This window comes from Centruroides vittatus, unplaced genomic scaffold (assembly GCF_030686945.1).
Source record: "Centruroides vittatus isolate TY-2023 unplaced genomic scaffold, ASM3068694v2 contig_884, whole genome shotgun sequence".
Taxonomy (NCBI): Eukaryota; Metazoa; Arthropoda; class Arachnida; order Scorpiones; family Buthidae; genus Centruroides; species Centruroides vittatus.
In genome coordinates, this window is record NW_027122576.1 from 996,190 (window position 1) to 1,015,653 (window position 19,464).

Sequence of the window (19,464 nt, forward strand, 5' to 3'; positions counted from 1 at the left end):
AATATATCATTATTATCGAACATTAATCATAATTATCCTTATTAACTCCTGATTCTCATAAAGTATGCAAATAACGTATTTATATACAATAAACACCTAATAAATTATCAACTTTCAAATTACTTCCTGGTACCGTTAGAAATGATATTTGATTGTAGACAGCTTATAAAAACAGATGCATTTATTCAAGTTACAAATTATTTCGATTTTTTTTCATCCCTAATTTTCACCGTGACGTTCAAAATATATATAATTTTTCATAAGAGAAATCAATATATTATTGCTGTCATGGCGATGGGTCAGTTCATTACTTGGCGGGATCTTTCAAGAAAGTTTATAAAAAAGGGGGAAGAATTTTTCTTTGTTTAGTTCGCCCGTTTTCCTATAGGTGGTGAGAAACAGAACATATGTGATACGTAAACCAACAAATGTGTATACGAGCATGGGAGGAAATACGTCATATGTATACAGAGAGGTATGTATAGATTGGATTAAAAGATAATATAAAGTATTATTTAACTAGCCTCGTGTATAAGCAGAGATAAATTTGTTTAGAATTTTAAATAATTAAGAAATAACGAGGGTGGCGATACTTTGAATGGTTTTTAGAACTTGTCTGAATACTTTTTGATTTAAAATCACCGTAAAGTTCTTTGTTCTAATGCCATTACAAAATTTAAAAAGGCCAACAGAAGGAAATGAACCACCTGGAAATGTTTGTTTGAATGGCACAAACGTTTAGATCTGATTACCTAAGACGCCTTTAAAGTTCTTTTCTGGTTCCCTATTTATTTTTATAACTGTCAGAACTGCGGAGTCTGCACCTGTTTGTGCTTAACTGACAAAGAATATATATTTAAACACGTTTGCAAAAATTAATACCGTCATTATTAGTATTATTATTATTACTGGAATTGTGTTGTATTATCGTTCCATTACTTCAACATTAACTTGAGTTTTTAAGAATTTTTTTTATAAATTTAAATAAATATTCACTGCATCGTAAATACGATATGCCACAAAGACACTTTTACAGGAAAAAACAGCTCGTTAACTATTGATACATATAATTTAGACGTCGTTTAAAATATTAATGAAAGAATTGTATCATTAAAAACATCGTTTGGAATAATAATACAATTATTCTAAACGAAAATCAATTTTCAAAAAAATCATTAAAGTTACGTCATGGATGTCAGTGTGTAATTTTTAAAATTTATATAAAATTTTACTGGAAATGTGTTCATTAACAGAAAATGATTCTTCTTTCTTTCCACGATAAACATTTAGTTATTTTTAATGCTTCTCCTAACCCCCCCCTCTCTCTCTCTCTTTCGTTGGAATTAGATAATCTATCTTCAACATAAGCTGGCAAATTCAGACGTGTTATGCCTCATTTTAAAGGAAAGAGGAGCAGTAGAACTATTTCTAGCTGTGAAATGACCTTTGATGCCTCAAATTCCAGAAGTAAAAACAAAGACTTTCTTTCCTAACTCATCTCCATCTTCCGTAGTAAATCAATGTAAAAGCTTTCCTGTATAATGTTTTACTGTTAATTACACACTAAACCATTGTTTCTCGTGTTTTCTCCTACTTGTTCTCGTGTTTTTTCCCATTAGTCTCAACTTTTTTTAGGCCTATTTTAATGCGTAGTTTGTACGTTTAACGTTTAATATTTATTGATTTGTTTGTTTATCATTATATATAAATACTAAGAAAATGCTAAAAATTAATTTCCCACAAACCTAGTTTTTATAGTAGGACGATAGAGTTAAAAAAAGGACATTCACCTATTTCTAAATTGCTCGACATCGTTTCACACTTTCCTGTGACGTCACAGCGAGAGGGAGCACGTGACGAGAGAGAGAGAAAGAGGGCGAGGAGAAACGTCCGTTGTCGTCTGCTGGAACGTGTTTTGTTTAAATGGGTATCGCCATATCTTCTGTTTATAGAGAGGTAAGAATCAATTAATTTTAATGGAATTAAATAATACGTCCCGAAACGAACGTCAAAGATCGGTTTACTTTATTTTTTTAACAAGTGATCAATTCTCACGTTATTTCCTAATAAAGCGAGATCGAAACGTCATTTAGCACGTGATTAATTTCCAATCGTCTGCTCTAATTTTTATTTTTTATTTTTTTAAGTGAAATTATAAAATTATCAAGGCTGATAAAACTTGGAAAGTTTTGTATTTATAAAATATATATATAATTTTTCTAATTATAAAGTTTTAATATATCCTTATGTAATTCAATTTCATTTATGAATGTCGTTTTTAATTTTTTTTTTAAATTTTAAAACATTAAAGATCGATGACGTTATTGATTTCGATTGGCCGATTATTTATTCATTTCTGCACGTGACGATCATTCAGTGGGTGAAGTTATCTGTTGTCATGGAAATTATAATGTGGGTGGGGTTTGTGGGCGTGTTTCGGAGAACGATTGATGGAGATGTTTGCAAGTGTTGTAATTCGTTAATTTGATATATTTTCTTTTGTTCTAGCGTTTCGCTGGAGAAATTGGTCTTTTATTAAGCGAAATTTTTTAAAAAAGATATTCAAGGTTGCATTTATTTAAAAAAAACCACCACCAATAAAGTCAGGCGTCTACATAATAGCGCCATTAAAACGATTGAAGTTAGATTATTATTGATTTTTCGAAAAAGTATTATTTCTTCTCTAGAAAAAACTTATTATTTTAAAAATTTTTTTCTTGCTTAAACAAGAAAATCATTGCATTTTTAAATCAAATATTTTATTTCTTTTTCTTAATATCTTTTTAAAATAAGTAAATTAGCGCCATCTTTTGTGTATAACGTAAATTACTATCACGTTTTAAAATATATAATTTATATATATAATTGATCTTTATTTTATAATTTATTAATAAAATTATATACGTCTTCGTAAATGAAACTGAATTACATAAGGATATATTAAAACTTTATAATTATATAAATTAAATATATATTTAACTTAAATAATATATATATATATATATATATATATATATATTCTTTTATTATTATTTTAAAATATCTCATTTATATTTACGTCTAAAGAAAATTATATTAAGTTCCTAGTAAATGCAATAATTAAGTGAAGAGAGTAGAATGTGAACATTTTTTACAAGCTCTACCTAACATCATTATGAATAGAATGCTGTTTGGTTGTCATGGTTACCTACATAACAAACTTTCTCCACAATATTATTATTATATAAACACAATTATACGGATATAGTCGCGTCACAAGTCGGTGCAGTTGTATTCGATATAATTTCATTTATTTTTTTTAACATTTTTTTTTCATTTTATTCCCATCGAAAATTAATTATTATTATTTTTGCATTACCATAATAAATGCACCACACAGCGGACATGTTTAATTAGACTCGGTAATGAAAATTTTAAAAAAAATGGGGATAATCAGTTTTAAAATTGATTATGTAGGATGCATTAAGTAAATAATTTGATTTACTTTAAAAATAATACAAAATTTACAATTTAAATTAAAAATTCAAGGATTACATTTAACTATGGAATACGTATAAAAAAAATTTAGGGTGTAATAAAATAATCGATCTGTTACGTCCTTGATCGTTATCATGCGACAGAACAATCCAATGGGGAAGTTTTTAAAATCAACAACAAATATACAAACCGAAACAGTACAGAGCGGCTAGACGCGAAAACCGAAAGACATGTCGCGATTTTGGAAAAAGTTATGCAAGAAAAAATACCAAAGAGGAAAAGAAACTAATTTAGAAATATCTCTAATCGATTCACAGGTTTGTGTATATATATAAATAATCCGCGAGAATTTAGAAATTCCACTCTTCATTACGTCGATCGATACGTCTTTAATGAATGACATTCGGAGTATCGATACATTTTTAATGAGTGGCAACACTTTGCATCGATATGTCTTTAATGAATGTCGTCATTATTTGTTTGAATAATGTAGTTACGTAAGTTCCGTTTTGTAACGTAATTAATGGCAGATAATGTATTACGATGAGTGTTCTATCTCTCGATCGTCTGATTTGGTAAGATCGTGTGTTTTACATTTGCAATATTATTTTATTACTTCTCTAATCGTAAAGTATAATAATCGATAATACGTTTTTAAATTAAAGTAATTGTGATTAATCTGAGAGAGAGTAAATTGGATTCAAAATAGGTTCCATTAGTTTTGAAATCATAGACATCGATCCGATTGGTACTACATACGTTAATATTTTTTATTTTTTAATTTTATAGAAAAATAAGTTATGGCTGATGGATGAAACAAATTTAGATTTTTTATAAATATTTAAAAAAAATAATTTATTAGTAATTTTTTCTGATTCCAAGTTTAGTTACATTCCTTCTTACGTCGCCTTCCATCAATGTCGCTTGTTAAATGCACGCTTCGAAATTAGTATTTTTTTTTTTTTTTTTTTTTTGAATGAAAAACGTCAAATTCGTTCGAAAATTATAATATTTTCCACTCTTAATTTGCAATTTAATATTTAAAATTTTTTCAGAAGTTTTACTCTAGTTTAACAGTTTAAATTGGAAATTTTTTTTGCGGGCGTTGCAGACGCCGCTCCCGCTACACAAATATTGTATAACTTGTAATTATTGCAATTATTATTATTTTTTAGTTTTTACGGTACAAAAAGATACATTTTTATATTCCTTGTCCTTTTTCATAATTGATGATAGTGAAATAAAGTATTGGTTGCGTTAAATATAGATTCAAAATCAATATGTCTTAGCACATCTACCTGTGGCTCTCCAAGCTTATTTACTAGGAAAAGTGTATAGAAGGAAGCATACACACTTCTGCACTTCACAGGTGTAAGAAAGATAAAGCTACTCTTCTTCGCTAAAAATGATCGGGGTAAGTACAGTACATCTATTACTACTTCATCGCGGTTATAGGAAGCGATTAAAGTAGAAACAACACGTATTTTTTTTTTTTTTTTTTACTATAAAAGTAATTCAAGAGGCGATACATTATACAATTCTTTGTCCTTTAACTAAATTTAGCGACGTAATGCCGTTAAGTACCATCTCAAGTTAATTCATTTACCAAATTGTATAGAGTAAATTTGCAAAAACTCACACATACTAAGCCAAAACTATATACTGTGTTACTTATGGAGTTAACACCGCTTTACTATCGATTTCTACTATTTTAGTTTTAATTTATTATTACAGCGGCATTAGAAGATATTAACGTCGCATTTACTTTCTTAATGGTGCATAAAGTTTTAATTTCGTTCTCGAATAAATTAACCACTTTTTTATAAATTTTATAACGTGTTTCTACTTATTTATATGCCGCGTAAACAGTAACAGATGGTCTCAGATCATTTAATGTATACGAATTTTTTAGTGTAGGAGTTTACTGCGTAACTGCGAAAAGCTGGTTCGTATATTATTTTAAATATTTATCTTGTTTATAGTTATGTAAATAAATTCTATAAAAAGATCTTTTATATTCAGAATATTGAAGTGTCAAGTATCATTAACGTTGTGTAGTGTAAAGATACATTATGTCTACAGACACTACTTATATGCGTAGGGCCTTTCCGGTCTGCAATAAGAGGCCTTTTTCTGCATAGGATAGCCGGATGGTCAGGGACTGGGCCCTACAAAAACCCCATATCTGAGTTAACTCACTCATGTAAGTTAACTCAAAATATGTACTGTACTACACTATATATTTAGATACAGGCCTATCTTTAATATTATGCACCCACATTTTGTCCGTTTTATCCATTATGAGTATCTAAACTATCAACTGGATAACAACCATCCTGTTGTAGGTTGAGTTTAATAATAGCGGAACAATACATTGGCCTAATCTAGTTATTTTGAGAATCCTGACCAGATTTTAATCTCGATTCCTCAAAGATATACTTTAGTCTTTTTGATTGAAATCTCGATTAAAAATATAGGCTATCTTTTGTACATTGATAATATAAAAGAATATACGTATAAAACTTCACAATTGTATAATTGTTAAATTAATTTTTTAACAAGCTTTTTTTTAATTTATTATTAATCATTTCTAAAACACAATTAAAAAGGTTCATTGCCAAGCTATCAATATCTTTTGGGCATATCTTTCCAAAAAGATGAATGACGCACTTTTAAAGCAGTCATATCAATCTATGAGTCATTTTTGCTACTGGTACCGTCGCCATTCCTTTTCTGTACATCCCTCTAAAACATGAATTTCTGTACAAAGTTTAAATTTTATTTACAGTGTATATATATTATATCAGATTTTAAATAGATCTGTATGACTAAGGCAACAAATGGACGCGTAATCTGCCTGATTCCGTATGATTTGCTCTAAGATTAAACGAGCTAAGATTTTGTGTGTGACGATATTAATCAATTAGCACATTTTTTACACAAAATTTGGTAAACAAAATAAATTTGTACTTAAACTACAAAGTAAGCAGTTTTTCCGTCTTCTCTGCAGGAGTTTCAACTTGCTTCTTTTCACTCTTTTTTGAGTCTATGCATCTATTGTCGTTTAACTTAACTCCTCTCGTCTCCCTCTTTATAGACTTTAAAAGTTACATCCTGCTACTCACCTTGTTTCTACCCGATGGAATTCGTATAAGATCTTCTCATAACTCTGCAAGCGGAATTTTTGAACACTGTTCCTAACTAACTTATAATTTTAAATAGTAATTTAGCTGTATCATATTGGAGACCCCATCCTTACAGAGTAATATTAAATTTTAGAAGCGCGAGGCTTTAACCGTAGCCTCGAAGCATAAGGCCTAAACCGTTGTTTACCTTACGAGAACCCGATATTCAATTTACATCCACACTGTTTTTAATTAGAAGCAGAAAAGTTGTGTTAAAAGTACAATTGGACACGCATTGATTGTGATTATTTCTTCGTTTTCCAGAAAAATAAGCTTGATAATGTCGCATAATTAACAGAAAACTTAAGAGTGGGTTCGCGAAATCAGGAGGGAAGGTTTGACAATTAGATGTACTGTACAATACGTGTGTTAACTGTTCACGTCACATGTATAATGTATACGTAAAAGAACTTACTACAATCAATAGAACAATATTTTAAAGTATTTTCAATGTTAATATTACAAAATAAATAAATGTTCTAATTTTTACAATGTTTACTTTCCATCTAGGACAGACAGCTCATAAAGCTCTCTTTCATTTAGTACTGGAAGGGCATAAGACCTTATCTAGTCGTCCATCGCTAAGCCTCCGATAATAAGATTCAATAAGATTAAACGGATTTTATTAAAGAGAAATTTTGAAGTTTCATTTTTCCCAAAGATTACTAAACAATGGACACTTCAATGAGACAATAAAATATATTGCTATATCTTTATAACGTTCCTAATGTAAACATTGCGTGCGACTATAAACCGATTGACAATTTACCGTTACTGATGGACAATTGTATCAGAAGTTTGGCGTTTAATTTAAAAAAAAAAAAACACGAAGATTTTCGATTTTTTACAGCATCGTAAATGATCCTGTACTTTATCTATCTCGCATTAATTGCATTATACAGAATACTAATGTAGTTTTATTATTTTGTAAAATATTAATGCTTCATTTTATTATAAAATACATCATCGATCCGCTTCAATCATAAAATAGTCTTGAAATAACTACTTTATGGGAAATATAATGTGTGTATCTGATTCTATATAAAGATGTGATACGGAATATAGATTAGTTAGAATATAATTAATAAACAGAATAATTTCCCATATGAATACTGAATAAAAAAAGGAGTCCTCAAGATAAGATTTAAATGTAACCATCATTAATAGCATTTATAGTAAAACAAAGTTCTCCAAACATTACACGAGTATAAATATTTAATTACCAGTGGCATCTTTAGGTATATGTAGTCTTAGGCTTTTGTCTTAAAGCCTCGTGCTTTCGGGACTTCAAACGTGCACAAATACACTTGTACTCTCTAATTGTCTAGTAATCGGGATCCATGTACTATGATCCTAGTGACCTAGGGGCGAGCAACCTTTAAGTGTGCGTGCAAAATTCGCCGAATCTTTGATGTGAGCAACATTTTCTCACGTGCCAACTGAAAATTTTGGGTGCATATAATTATCATCATCATATTACTAAAACAGTTGATGTTTGTTTTTTTATTGTACTTTTATTTAGTATCGCTTTACTCGATAAAATTATATTCTATTAAGTTAAAACATACAACTCGATGATGATGTTGGCTATTTCTTTTTAATATGAGCCCCGGATAGCATGCCAGAAAAAAGTCGTTGGCGTGCCACGTTTGGCACGCGTGCCAAAGGCTGCTCTCCCCGACCTACACCTGGTACAACGAGGTCGAGAGAGAAAGGGTACAGGCTCTTGTGTAAGATACCTCGTAGGGCCTGGACCCGTACAAAAGCAGGCTCGAACCTAAACTTTTAATTATATCATTAGAAAATCAATATAATTCCAAGTATATATGAAAAAAATGTAATAAATTGGGATAGAGGAGCCCCAATAGACCATCTAAGACCTCTTGTTAATCTTTCCTGATCGCTCTACGGCCCTTTACATTATAGTATAAGGAGCTTCGAAGGTCCACGCTTGACTAGGAGCCCGGCAAAGCCTAAAACTTTCGCTAATAATTTAATTTTCTAAGCTCCAATTCGTAGTTAAGAAAAGCTACTAAACTGAAAAAAAGTATTCAGTTCCGGATTATTAACTATTTATTTATTTTTTAAACACACTTCGAAGCAATTTCCTTTTGATACGCGAACACAAATGAAGTATAATATCGGTATTCACCACACCCGATTCGGTCAAGTAATAATAAACAAGGTGGAAAGGATAATATTTTTAGACGCGCCTAAGTGAGAATTGTATTCATCACATCGACCTCTATCTAGAACGAGTAAACATCCGACTTCCGGATAAAGTTTTTATCTATCATCATATATCCAGATAATTCGTTAATAAACGAGATAATATCTTACCTGCTTCACCAGTCTCTTCAACGTATGTAAATATACACTTTCGATGGTTTCTCAATATTTATGCCTACTTGGGCCTCGCATCACACTCGGGATTTATTATACTTATTGTATTGAACGGAGGAAACGCTAGGTAAATTCCTTAATCCTTATCATTTTCCCCAGATGCACTTCGAACTACTTCGTTCCTCTTCGTGGGTGTTAAAGTTATGCAAAATCATAATTTACATTTACAACGTCGGAAGTTTCTATTGTATTCCATCAAAAATTGCAATATTTCACTACTTTTTAAGATTATTAACTAAAATAATACATAGAAATTATTATTATTATTATTATTATCATTTACAATTAATTACAATATTTAAAATGCATCTTCTATTTTTTTATTGCAATATTTCCGTTTAACATTTATTTTGCCGCGACCCATTTTAATATATTCCTCGCTTGACGTAAACTTTTATACTAAATAATTAAGATACATAATTTTAACTTAATTAATTTTATCTTATACCATGTTGTTTTTTGCGTACCATTTTCCCCCGAGCGTAAGAAACTACTTTATCCTAATTGCTAAAATTTTTTAATTCAACGTTGTCAAGGAATGTATCCTATTTATACTTCCAGTAGCCTTTAATTGTTCTTGTAAATTTCCATCTAACGTAATCCTCCTCCATTGTGGCTCCCTTGTATATACGAACCTTTTCCACGACTGGTGTGAAACTTTTCCCATTTCTTGCATTGTTAATATTACCTACATAATATAAAATCGTCGTTAAGTCCGATCCTACTGAAGATGCACACGACCCCCTTTATCTCCCCACCCTCTAGACCTTTAACCACCAAAATTTAATAGCACGAATCTCCCTAATATACAAACCTCTCTGCAAAATTTCAGAAATTTTCGACAAAAAGCACAGAAGTTGTTAAGCTTCAAATCCTGCCACAAATACACACTAACATCCATATACTAAAATTACTCCTCCCGAAATTTTTTGCATTTCTCGACGTTTCAAGCTCCCGAGTTTAAAAACGTAAAATTCTTGGGGGAGTTAAAATTATAGGCTACATAATTAATGCAAATTATTGTATAATATTTAGCTTGTAAATACTGTACCAAAAAAAATCTTCCTTTTGTACCCATGATGAGGAGCGTAGTTCGAAATGCATTTGGGAAAAATAAAAAGGATTAAGGAATGTACAAGTGTTTTCTTCATTCCCTACAATAAATGTAATAAGTTTTGATTCTGATACAAGGTTTAAGTAGGCATAAATATAAAAAAACAAAATTAAGGGTAAGAAGCCACTTCTACAAACTTTCAATGGTCATTTAGCCCCACTGGTCGTAAAGAATCGATCAACCGCTTTAATAGTGAATATAGTTGTTGTTGTTCTTGGACAGGGCGTTTATATGGAGTTTATGGCACAGTTAGGCACTATACTCCGACGAGCTTGGTTTGATCGCTAGGCGACCGATGAGCCGGCCTTAACGTACGCGAGGGGAGATAGAATGCCTTCCGGGAGGACTTTTATGGGGAGCTGGCCCCTATTTAGGCGTTATCTGCAAGGAGAAAACCCTGTAAACTCCTAGCTGCCAGCCTGTCCGACCGGGGCGCGAACCCACGAACTTCCCAGTGTTTAGAGTCTGGTTACCGCCGCTATGAGCGACAACGGAGTCCACTCGGCCACTGTGGGCAGAATATATTAGTTTCATTCGACAGATGTAAGTTGCCAGATCGTTAAAATTAGAAAAAAACTTATATAATTTGAATAAATGAGGAGATAAACAAAACTTTATTTATGTAGAGGCCGGGTTTAGATTTGTAGCCTGCAAGAGCCAAATAATAATGAATTTAAAAAACGCGAGGTCCTAAACTGTGTCTTCATAGTATAAGGCGTAAACTGTAGCCCGAATCTGATCAAGGATTGGATTTTGTTAACGCGAGGCATCAGAACATACGTTTTGGTTTATTATAAAAGGACCCGATTTCCAGTGGGATCGGACGGGGCCTTCTATAATGGTGAGAAATGGAGAACGACTCTTGGATCTAAAATTACCATCAAAATTAAGAATTCCGGAACGGATTGAACTCGGAATCCTCACGATGGAGCATTCTGAATATTTATCATTTGATTTTTAAAAAATAAAATAAAATAACGAAATTAGGTTATGTGGCTAAAAAATCTCGGCTGTAGTATTGGATACGAGTACAGAGTACAATGTCTATACTCGTATCCGATACTATTTTTATCGATCAGTAACGCCTCCATCATCGATCATCAGAAGCTGTCTTTCAGCGATCGATCAATAATCTCCCTTTATTCCATGTGTGAAATAAACTGAAACTGCAAACGTTCTATCAAAATGCTAATCCCGTTTATCGTCGAAGCTAAGATTAACGAGCAATTCTAAATACACGAGATTAAAATTTTATTCTGGCATACTTTAAACACGCACGGATACACGTTGAAGTTGTAACAGAAGGTAACACATGCTTTTGTTATTGATGTAGTTTAATCTAATATCTTTATTAGACTGCAATTGAAAGCAGAGGGAAACTAGACATCGCCGAGTTCGAGTTACAACATTTCGATTATCGTTACATGGTTAAGAGCGAAGAAGCCGAAGACAAATGGAACGGATGGCTGAAACCGTCCTGCATCCCGATAACTATCATCCTGATCCTGATCATCTTGGTCGTTATTTTACCTCTACTAGATGATAAAGATGCTCAGAAGAAGAAAGGCTCTAAAGATGTTAGTTACGGTGGATGGAACAATTGCTCCGATTCTTGCTTGTTAGTACCCTTTCATTATAATGCCTCTACAAATTGTGTATGCGTGTGCATTGTGTAATTGTTCATTTCAGCTTAACTATAGTGGAAAATGTGCCGAAGGACTTGAAAAATCTGTCGCTATCGCCTCTACATAACAGCATCACTTCTGGTTTGCAGGACCTTCTTGAAAAAGCTCAAAAATCATTAGATATCGTTACAACAAACTGGAATCTACCTTCTGCTAGCTTGGAGGAGAATGTAAGTTCAACATTCGAGCGCTTTGTGTTCTCCATTCAATCTTCCTTAATGTTTTTCCTAATCAGGTTAATAAATTGTACGAGGAATTGGAAAGAGCAGTCAACGAAAAAGGAGTACAGTTTAGGATAGTTAGAAACGACCCTTTTGTTTCTTCTAACAATCAAAATGATCTCTTTAATTCTGGTAAGTTCGTTCATTAAATATTTTTTCACTAATTAAATAAATATACTAAAAATACGTTTATGTAAACAGGAAACGTAGAAATAAGAAATATAGATCTAGGCAGATTGCAAGGATCTGGATCTGTGACATCGCAGTTATGGATAGTTGACGATCTTCACCTTTATATAGGTTCGTCATCGTTAGACTGGATGACCATCGGTCAGGTAAAGTGAAGTCCAGACATTTATGGAAGAATACTCTAGCCACATAATTAAAAAGATATTTGGATAAATTCCAGATGAAGGACATCGGAGTGATTATATATAACTGCAGCTGCTTGGCCGAAGATCTGCAGAAAATATTCCAGCTGTACTGGACGTTAGCGGGACCCGATGTCAAAATTCCTTCCGATTGGCCTTCGAGTTTGGAAACCACGATAAATAAAGAAGTGCCTCTTAGTGTCAACATCAACGACACCTTCACCCAAATTTATTTTTCTGTAAGGAACACTCATTGGTTGATTGTAGTTATTTTGTACGCAATTACCGTGCTTAGTCACGTTCGTGAGAATATTCCGTTACATTTTTAAACAAAAATTGTAATTAAATGTGTCTCGTTTCCAGAATTCACCCAACATCTTGTGTCCGAAAGGTCGATCTTCAAATGTGGACAGCGTTATAGACATCATATCCAAAGCTAAACATTATATATACATATCAGTCATGGATTACATACCAGCCATGTGCATTAATAAAAATATCCAGTAAATTACATTACGTTTATTGATTTTAAAGTCAGTATATTAAGAAAATAAATACACTGATACTTTTCGTTTTTAGCTATTGGTCTGCTTTTGATGAAGCATTGAGGAAGGCGGCAGTGGAAAAGAAGATTTCCGTAAAGATATTGGCCACTTATTGGAAAAACACACATCCTTCTATGATTTATTTTCTAAAATCTTTGGCGGTTCTCAATAGTAGTATGATACATATTGATGTGGTAAGGTTCTTTCAAGAATTACAAAATATTATTAATTATTCATTTCTGAAGACATTTTAGAATTATATTCATATTCATTGTACTGTAAGTAATAACTAGAGTGAGGGCATCTCAGCAATAAGTCATAAATAGTGTCATGAAAATCATAACATAAATTTTTATATGTATTGATGCGATTTTTAGTGCTCTAGTAATAACACGGAATTATATTACTGTATATGTTTAAGCTGAAAGAACACTATATGATTCTATTCTATGTTAGCACAATACATGTTGCAATTCCAGTTTAAGAACATTATGTCAATGATAGTCATCCACTAAAATTATTGTGAGATCCAATGTCTGAGAAAAATGATACAAGCAAGCCATAGTTTAATTCATAGATTAAAATCGTGGCTTGCTTGTATCAAACAAATAATGTTTCTTAACAAATCCATATTTATACATTTTCTTATTTACACTGGTGGAAATTGAAAGAGTAACACCCAGACGGAATCGGTGGAATTTCGTGAAACATGGTAGATATGTACGGGATCATACCCAGAAGAAATGACAGCAAAATTGAAATGAACCCACAAGAAATGTGCCCACAGCGATTCTTGCAGGCATTGAATCGACAAGTGTTTGGATGTCTTGTTGGGATTTTCTCTCTATAACTTGTGCAGTCAGTTGTATAGTTTGTGCTGGGTTGCCAAGTGACATGATGCATCTACCCATGGCATCTCGAGACATGCACTACTGGGGATAAATCTGAGATATATTGGACAATCCATGTTTGTGATACCTTACAGGATTTGTCTGAGAGTGCAACCCAGCTTCAAGCAAAAATAATCTTCAAAAAACTTGATAATTTGTTGATCTGTTTGATGAAATCGTCTCTCTTTCTATAATTTAGGCTTAGTAAACATTAGTGTTGCGTTGTGTTACAAAGACACTTGGCAAGTTTTCCATCAAATTTCTTTATTCAATTTAGTCAATACGATACGTTGTCTTGTATACGTTTCGGGCTTTATCCCTCGTCAGTCAACTTGTATTTTCTCTTCTTGTCTGTAATCCTGGTGTTGGCTTCTTTGCATTTTTGTTTGATGAGTCTCGCCATTTCTAGTTTCTTTTGATTTGTTGATTTGTTTGATGAAACTGTCTCTCTTTCTATAATTTAGGCTTAGTAAACACTAGTATTGTGTTGTGTTACAAAGACACTTGGCAAGTTTTCCATCAAACTTGCCAAGTGTCTTTGTAACAAGATAAGACTAGTGTTTACTAAGCCTAAACTTGATAATGTTCAAAAGTAGCACTCACCAACATCAAAATCTAGCAAAATGTAGAAATTTTATTGTAAACTAAACATTCTGGTAATTCTAAATGTTAAATGTAAGTTTAGTGTTATATTCTGGGAATTAAACTAGAGGATGTCTGTTAAATGCTGATGAAAACACCAGCTTCAAGCATTTGGTTTACAATTGTCTGTGGGGTAACCAAGTGTAACTGTGCTCGAGTCTGAGATCAGTCCTCTGTCTGTCAACGACTGTCATCCACACAATTTGGCAATCTTCACATGGTATTGTTTTTCTGTTTGGACTAACATCAGATCTGTGAGTGCTGGACCTTTCTGTAACCATTTCACTGCCATTTCATTGGAGATTTCATGGTATGATGTCCCCTTTAGAACATGCCAATTATCCGACTTCTCTCAAAGTCAGACATTTGGGTGTACAGAGTTCACATTGTGGAACTTGGCATACATGGTTACTGACAATCTGTGAATAAAAAATAAAATAAAAATAAAAATCTGTGAATAATAAAATCTACCTAACACAATTCGTGACTTATGCAAAATTGTATGTTTTTAGTTTATAATAAATGCCCCATAATTTCTATACTACTACATGTACTTCATCCAATTTTTAATCATTCAATACTCTTTATATGGAGTTACTTTGATCCAACATTTCATACATTTTCTGCAACTCCATCTGGGTATAACAATTTCAATTTTCCCCAGTGTATTTAATAATTTGTCAGATAATCCATCGCAGAGGTCTACGGACTCATTGTTCTACGTTATTGTTACTAGTATATTATCATATGATTATCTGTCACTATAGAATTACATTAGTGCATAAACTGGACCAAATTATACGTTGTTTCCAGCGTAATTCTATGATTTAATAATTAGTAATGATCATAAACAGTTTTCTTTCTTACTAATGTAATAATTAGATTTTTGATTTTAATAAGTTCTTTTAAATAAAATAGTAAATTTATTAAAATTAAAAAGAAAAATCTTAACTATTTATTATTACTTTTTAAACAGAAACTCTTTCAGTTTCCTTCAAATACAAAAATATCCATGTCACTGAACAGAGTAAACAGAAATTCATTTGTAGTGACAGACAACGATGTCTATTTAAGTGAGTATATTGATTACTTTTTCTACCTAAAGATTAATCTAGTTAATTTTTTATTCAAAATTTTATGTTTTCAGGCACATTTGGATGGTCCGGCGATAGTTTTCTGAACACCGCAGGCCTGGGTATGATCATCAACCAATCGCAAAACGACACTACCAAATATCAACCCATCAGGCAGCAGTTCCAAACAATTTTCCTTCGAGACTGGATGTCAGTCTATGCACATCCGCTTTCGGATTTTGGTTGATCGCACCTTTGCAATAATATTCCGAAATTAATCGTTTAAGTCACGGGTATGATAATTGCTCAATGTGACATATGCAATGCAATCAAAAAGGATTTTTCAATTTAAATGCACTAATCATTTTGATTAAAAACATTTTCTATGTACAGAGTAATAAAAAAAGGCATATGACACCACAAAAAAAAAACACCGAAAGCAGTAAATGTTAATTAATAGATTAAACAGACTTCATTGTAATTAATTTAGCATTGAGGCCTTCAGAAATAGTAGCTTTAACTGATAAAGATGTGAAAATTACTATAAATTATCTAATGAAAAATTTTTGAGATACTACCATTTGCTCTTATTTTAGAATATGATTTCATTATCTAAAATATGGATTGCCAAAATGCAGAAGTACCATAGAACCAAACTGTGTTCATGTAGAATAGCTAATTTTTTCCCTACATAAATAAAAAAAGAAAAATATTTTTATGTAGACAAAATTGTATAAAAAAATGCTATTCTTTTTTGCTTTTAAATACAAGTGTACCCTGATTTATGTAAATGTTTTGTTTTAAAAATAAGTTGAAAATTTTCCATAACAAATATATTTGAAATGGTTACTAGTATAAGTTATGATATGGATCATAATTAAAGGAAAAATAATAAAAAATTACATTTGATTTACTAAATTTAATGATGCTTGTATGTGTATGCACATAATCATGTTAAAACTAATGATGACAAATTTATAATATAAAGTAAATTTAATTACTTTAATCCATTTTTATTTATGGCCAAAGCAATTAAGGCATTGTCGTAATGTTCTGGGGACCCAAGATCAAATCTGGACGGTCCAAAAACTCCGGAATTTTTTGGGGCGGTCCGTCTCGGATATGTCAGTCCCATGCTTGACTATTCGGATGTCCCCTCTGTAGGTCTGCCCAAACTCACAATGGATGTATTTGAAAGGCTCTCTTAGAATCCACAAGATGGAGTCAAAAGTGAGAAAAGAAAAACAAAATCCATTTTTATGATTAAAGTTTTCCCATAAGTCTGAATCCTGTAAATTACACATTACATACATGAGTCGAGGAGTACCTGTATTTCTACCATAAGAATCGTTAACTATTTCTTAAAGTGAGACACTCAATTATCCGAGATTAGAATGATTGGGATGTCAAAAGAGCCTACGTACGAGTCATAAAGTCATCACAAATTGTCTGCTTTGCAGGCTATTAGAATACTAGCCAACGGGGAAAGTGAAGAGGAATGATGCACTTTATGGAAGTCTCCAGTTTATTATAAGTAATTTCAGGTTGCTTCATAAACCTTAGTTGGGTGCAGTAAGTTACCCAATTGGGAAGTCTGGGTTATTTAGAGAGCGTATACATCAGCGATCTGAAAATCCTGCATTTGTATCCTGTTAAATTTATGTATCTTACGTCCTCGTACACTAACGAAGACTGTTCCATTTAGTCGGTAAAGGATTTAAATGGAACTGGATTAAACAGAACAACATTTTTCTCATTTGTTCTGGGTAATTGTGAGAGAGTACTGTAATGTAAAAAAAAGAAAAATGTTAAAAATTTTTATGGTAAAAGAAAAGTAAATAAATAAACTTTTTGTGATTCGTAATATTGATTGAAAGACAAACTATGCAAAAGTGATTATTTATTTATTATTTATTAAAATAATTCTTAAAGTTATCAAAAGATAAATTTTAAAATTTCATTCTGAAAGATTATAAATTTGCAAAGTAATAATTTCCATTATTGATTTCAGAATAACAATTTTTTGTTTTAAATTTAAATCTCTTTGTTATATATTTCTCACAGTAACAAATTTAATACTTTTGTAAATTGATGTTAAAAAATAATTGTAAAAATTGAAATAATGGATTTATAATTATTGTCCTTTAAAATTTTGTTATCGTTATTATAAATGATTAAATGTGTATAAATATTTGTTTATTCAATATTATTCTATGCAGGAAATGAATGCACCATCATTAAAAATAAACTATTTTAAATAATTTCAAAAGTGTACAATACCAAAGGCTAAATACAAAAAGTAAAAATATTGTTAAAATCTTCTAAACTTCCATTCAATATACCAGAATGCAATTAACACCAGCAGAGTCGATCCTCCTTTGTATACACTCTTCTCTGGCTATACTTTGGCAAACTGTTTAAAAGTTCCTCTCACATCTGATATTTGTAAAACTTTCTTTGTAAAATAAAGATTAGAAATTTCAGGATGAAATATATCTAAAAAATGTAAATAAAAAAGTCGTTTGTTTAATATTGCATCTGACACCCAGCATTCTGAAGTATTTTAAATAATAACGTCTGAAAAAATATGATGGATTATGTACTGTGAATAACATCGATGAAATGGCGTGCAATGATAAAATGATTTATCCAAAAAAAAAAAAAATTGATTAAATAAATTTTTACAAAGAGAGCTAAATATATTTGTAAGTTTATTACAAATTAAACATCTTTATAAAAATATAAAATATTGAATTTTATATCTAGATATTTTGTATATATATTATCATCCTCTTATAAAAATATTCTTGAATACAAATTTATTTCCATTGAAATGATTAAAAAAACAAAAGTAACTATTTAATCCGCTTTACTTTGGAAGCGCTTTCACTTTTTGTTTGATCCCTTCGAAGACTGCTCTCATCCAAATGCCGACGGCGTGGGCTCCGGGATCGGGAGACTTTAACAGGTCCGAATTGACGTAGCTCGCCCTGCCAGCCCTGGCCCTCAGTTCGGCCGTGGTGGCGGCAGAAGTTTCGGCCGACTTCACCGCCGCTCCCAGAGCATCTAACTGATTTCCATCATTAACGAGATGTAAATGAAGACTGGCACACGCTGGTATAAGAGCATCTAACTAAATGTTAATTTTCATTAGTTGTTGGAAATCAATAAAAATGTATAAAATTATTAATTATTTCTTAATATAAATATGCTACTTCACACTAATAATATTTAGAAATAATTTATTCTCTCTTTAATTGAGGTTACATTAAATTAAATTTGGAACTTTAACATTACGCTCTTTCTCAACTAATGAAAGCAATTATCTAAAATATTGTTATTTTTCAAAATATTACACCAACACATGCTAAGAATATTTCTGTTAACAATTTACTAAGAAATTAACTGACTTGTAGGTTTGTTAAAAAATTGCTTCTATTAATTTCAATTTTTCATTTAAATTAAATATGGTCTTATTAAGAAAAGAATATTTTAATGAAGCTTAAAAACAAAATAAACTAAAATTCTAGCATTTTGGACTTGCATTTATCAGGAAATGTTTAAAGAACCTATTAATATGATTATAGCATTCTATGATCCTTTAAGTACACCCGATGACGAATCCAAAAATGGCCGGCCGGATGGCCGAGGCAATTAAGGCAATCGGCCTATTACTCCGAAAGACCTGCCATCAAATTCAGGCAAATGATCCCAGAAATTTTTGTGGGAAATATGTTCTGGATATGTTGGGCCCTTACCTCGCCACATGGCCAAATCCACAACAGACCTGGTGAAAAGGGCCTCTTAGTGCCCATGGGGGAAAGTTAAAAACAGAAAAAGCAAAGTCCAAAAAACAAT

At 31.6% G+C, this 19,464-nt stretch overlaps 2 protein-coding genes across 9 annotated transcripts in view; one reads left to right on the forward strand and one right to left on the reverse strand.

The window, feature by feature from the left end:
* Positions 1-345: 345 nt before the first annotated feature.
* LOC136983653 (5'-3' exonuclease PLD3-like) lies at positions 346-17,461 on the forward strand. 7 transcript variants are annotated; one of them, XM_067280458.1, is made up of 11 exons: positions 389-475; positions 1,750-1,956; positions 11,535-11,797; positions 11,869-12,034; positions 12,100-12,217; positions 12,287-12,420; positions 12,495-12,695; positions 12,820-12,959; positions 13,036-13,195; positions 15,510-15,606; positions 15,681-17,460. In XM_067280458.1, exons 2-11 carry the CDS (start codon positions 1,924-1,926, stop codon positions 15,851-15,853), a joined length of 1,485 nt encoding a protein of 494 aa, XP_067136559.1. In that variant the 5' UTR covers positions 389-475; positions 1,750-1,923; the 3' UTR covers positions 15,854-17,460. The 7 variants fall into 7 exon arrangements, with proteins under 7 accessions (XP_067136560.1, XP_067136559.1, XP_067136563.1 ...); XM_067280459.1 differs by lacking the exon at positions 1,750-1,956 and having other exon boundaries at positions 346-475; positions 15,681-17,461; XM_067280462.1 differs by lacking the exon at positions 1,750-1,956 and having other exon boundaries at positions 426-475; positions 11,613-11,797.
* An 813-nt stretch (positions 17,462-18,274) lies between these two features.
* LOC136983657 (triokinase/FMN cyclase-like) overlaps positions 18,275-19,464 on the reverse strand; it is a 29,252-nt gene continuing 28,062 nt past the window's right edge. For both annotated transcript variants that reach the window (XM_067280467.1, XM_067280466.1), the window contains one exon: positions 18,275-18,739. In XM_067280467.1, the coding sequence (XP_067136568.1) occupies positions 18,476-18,739 (264 nt within the window). In that variant the 3' untranslated portion in view covers positions 18,275-18,475. The remainder of the gene's footprint in view (positions 18,740-19,464) is intronic.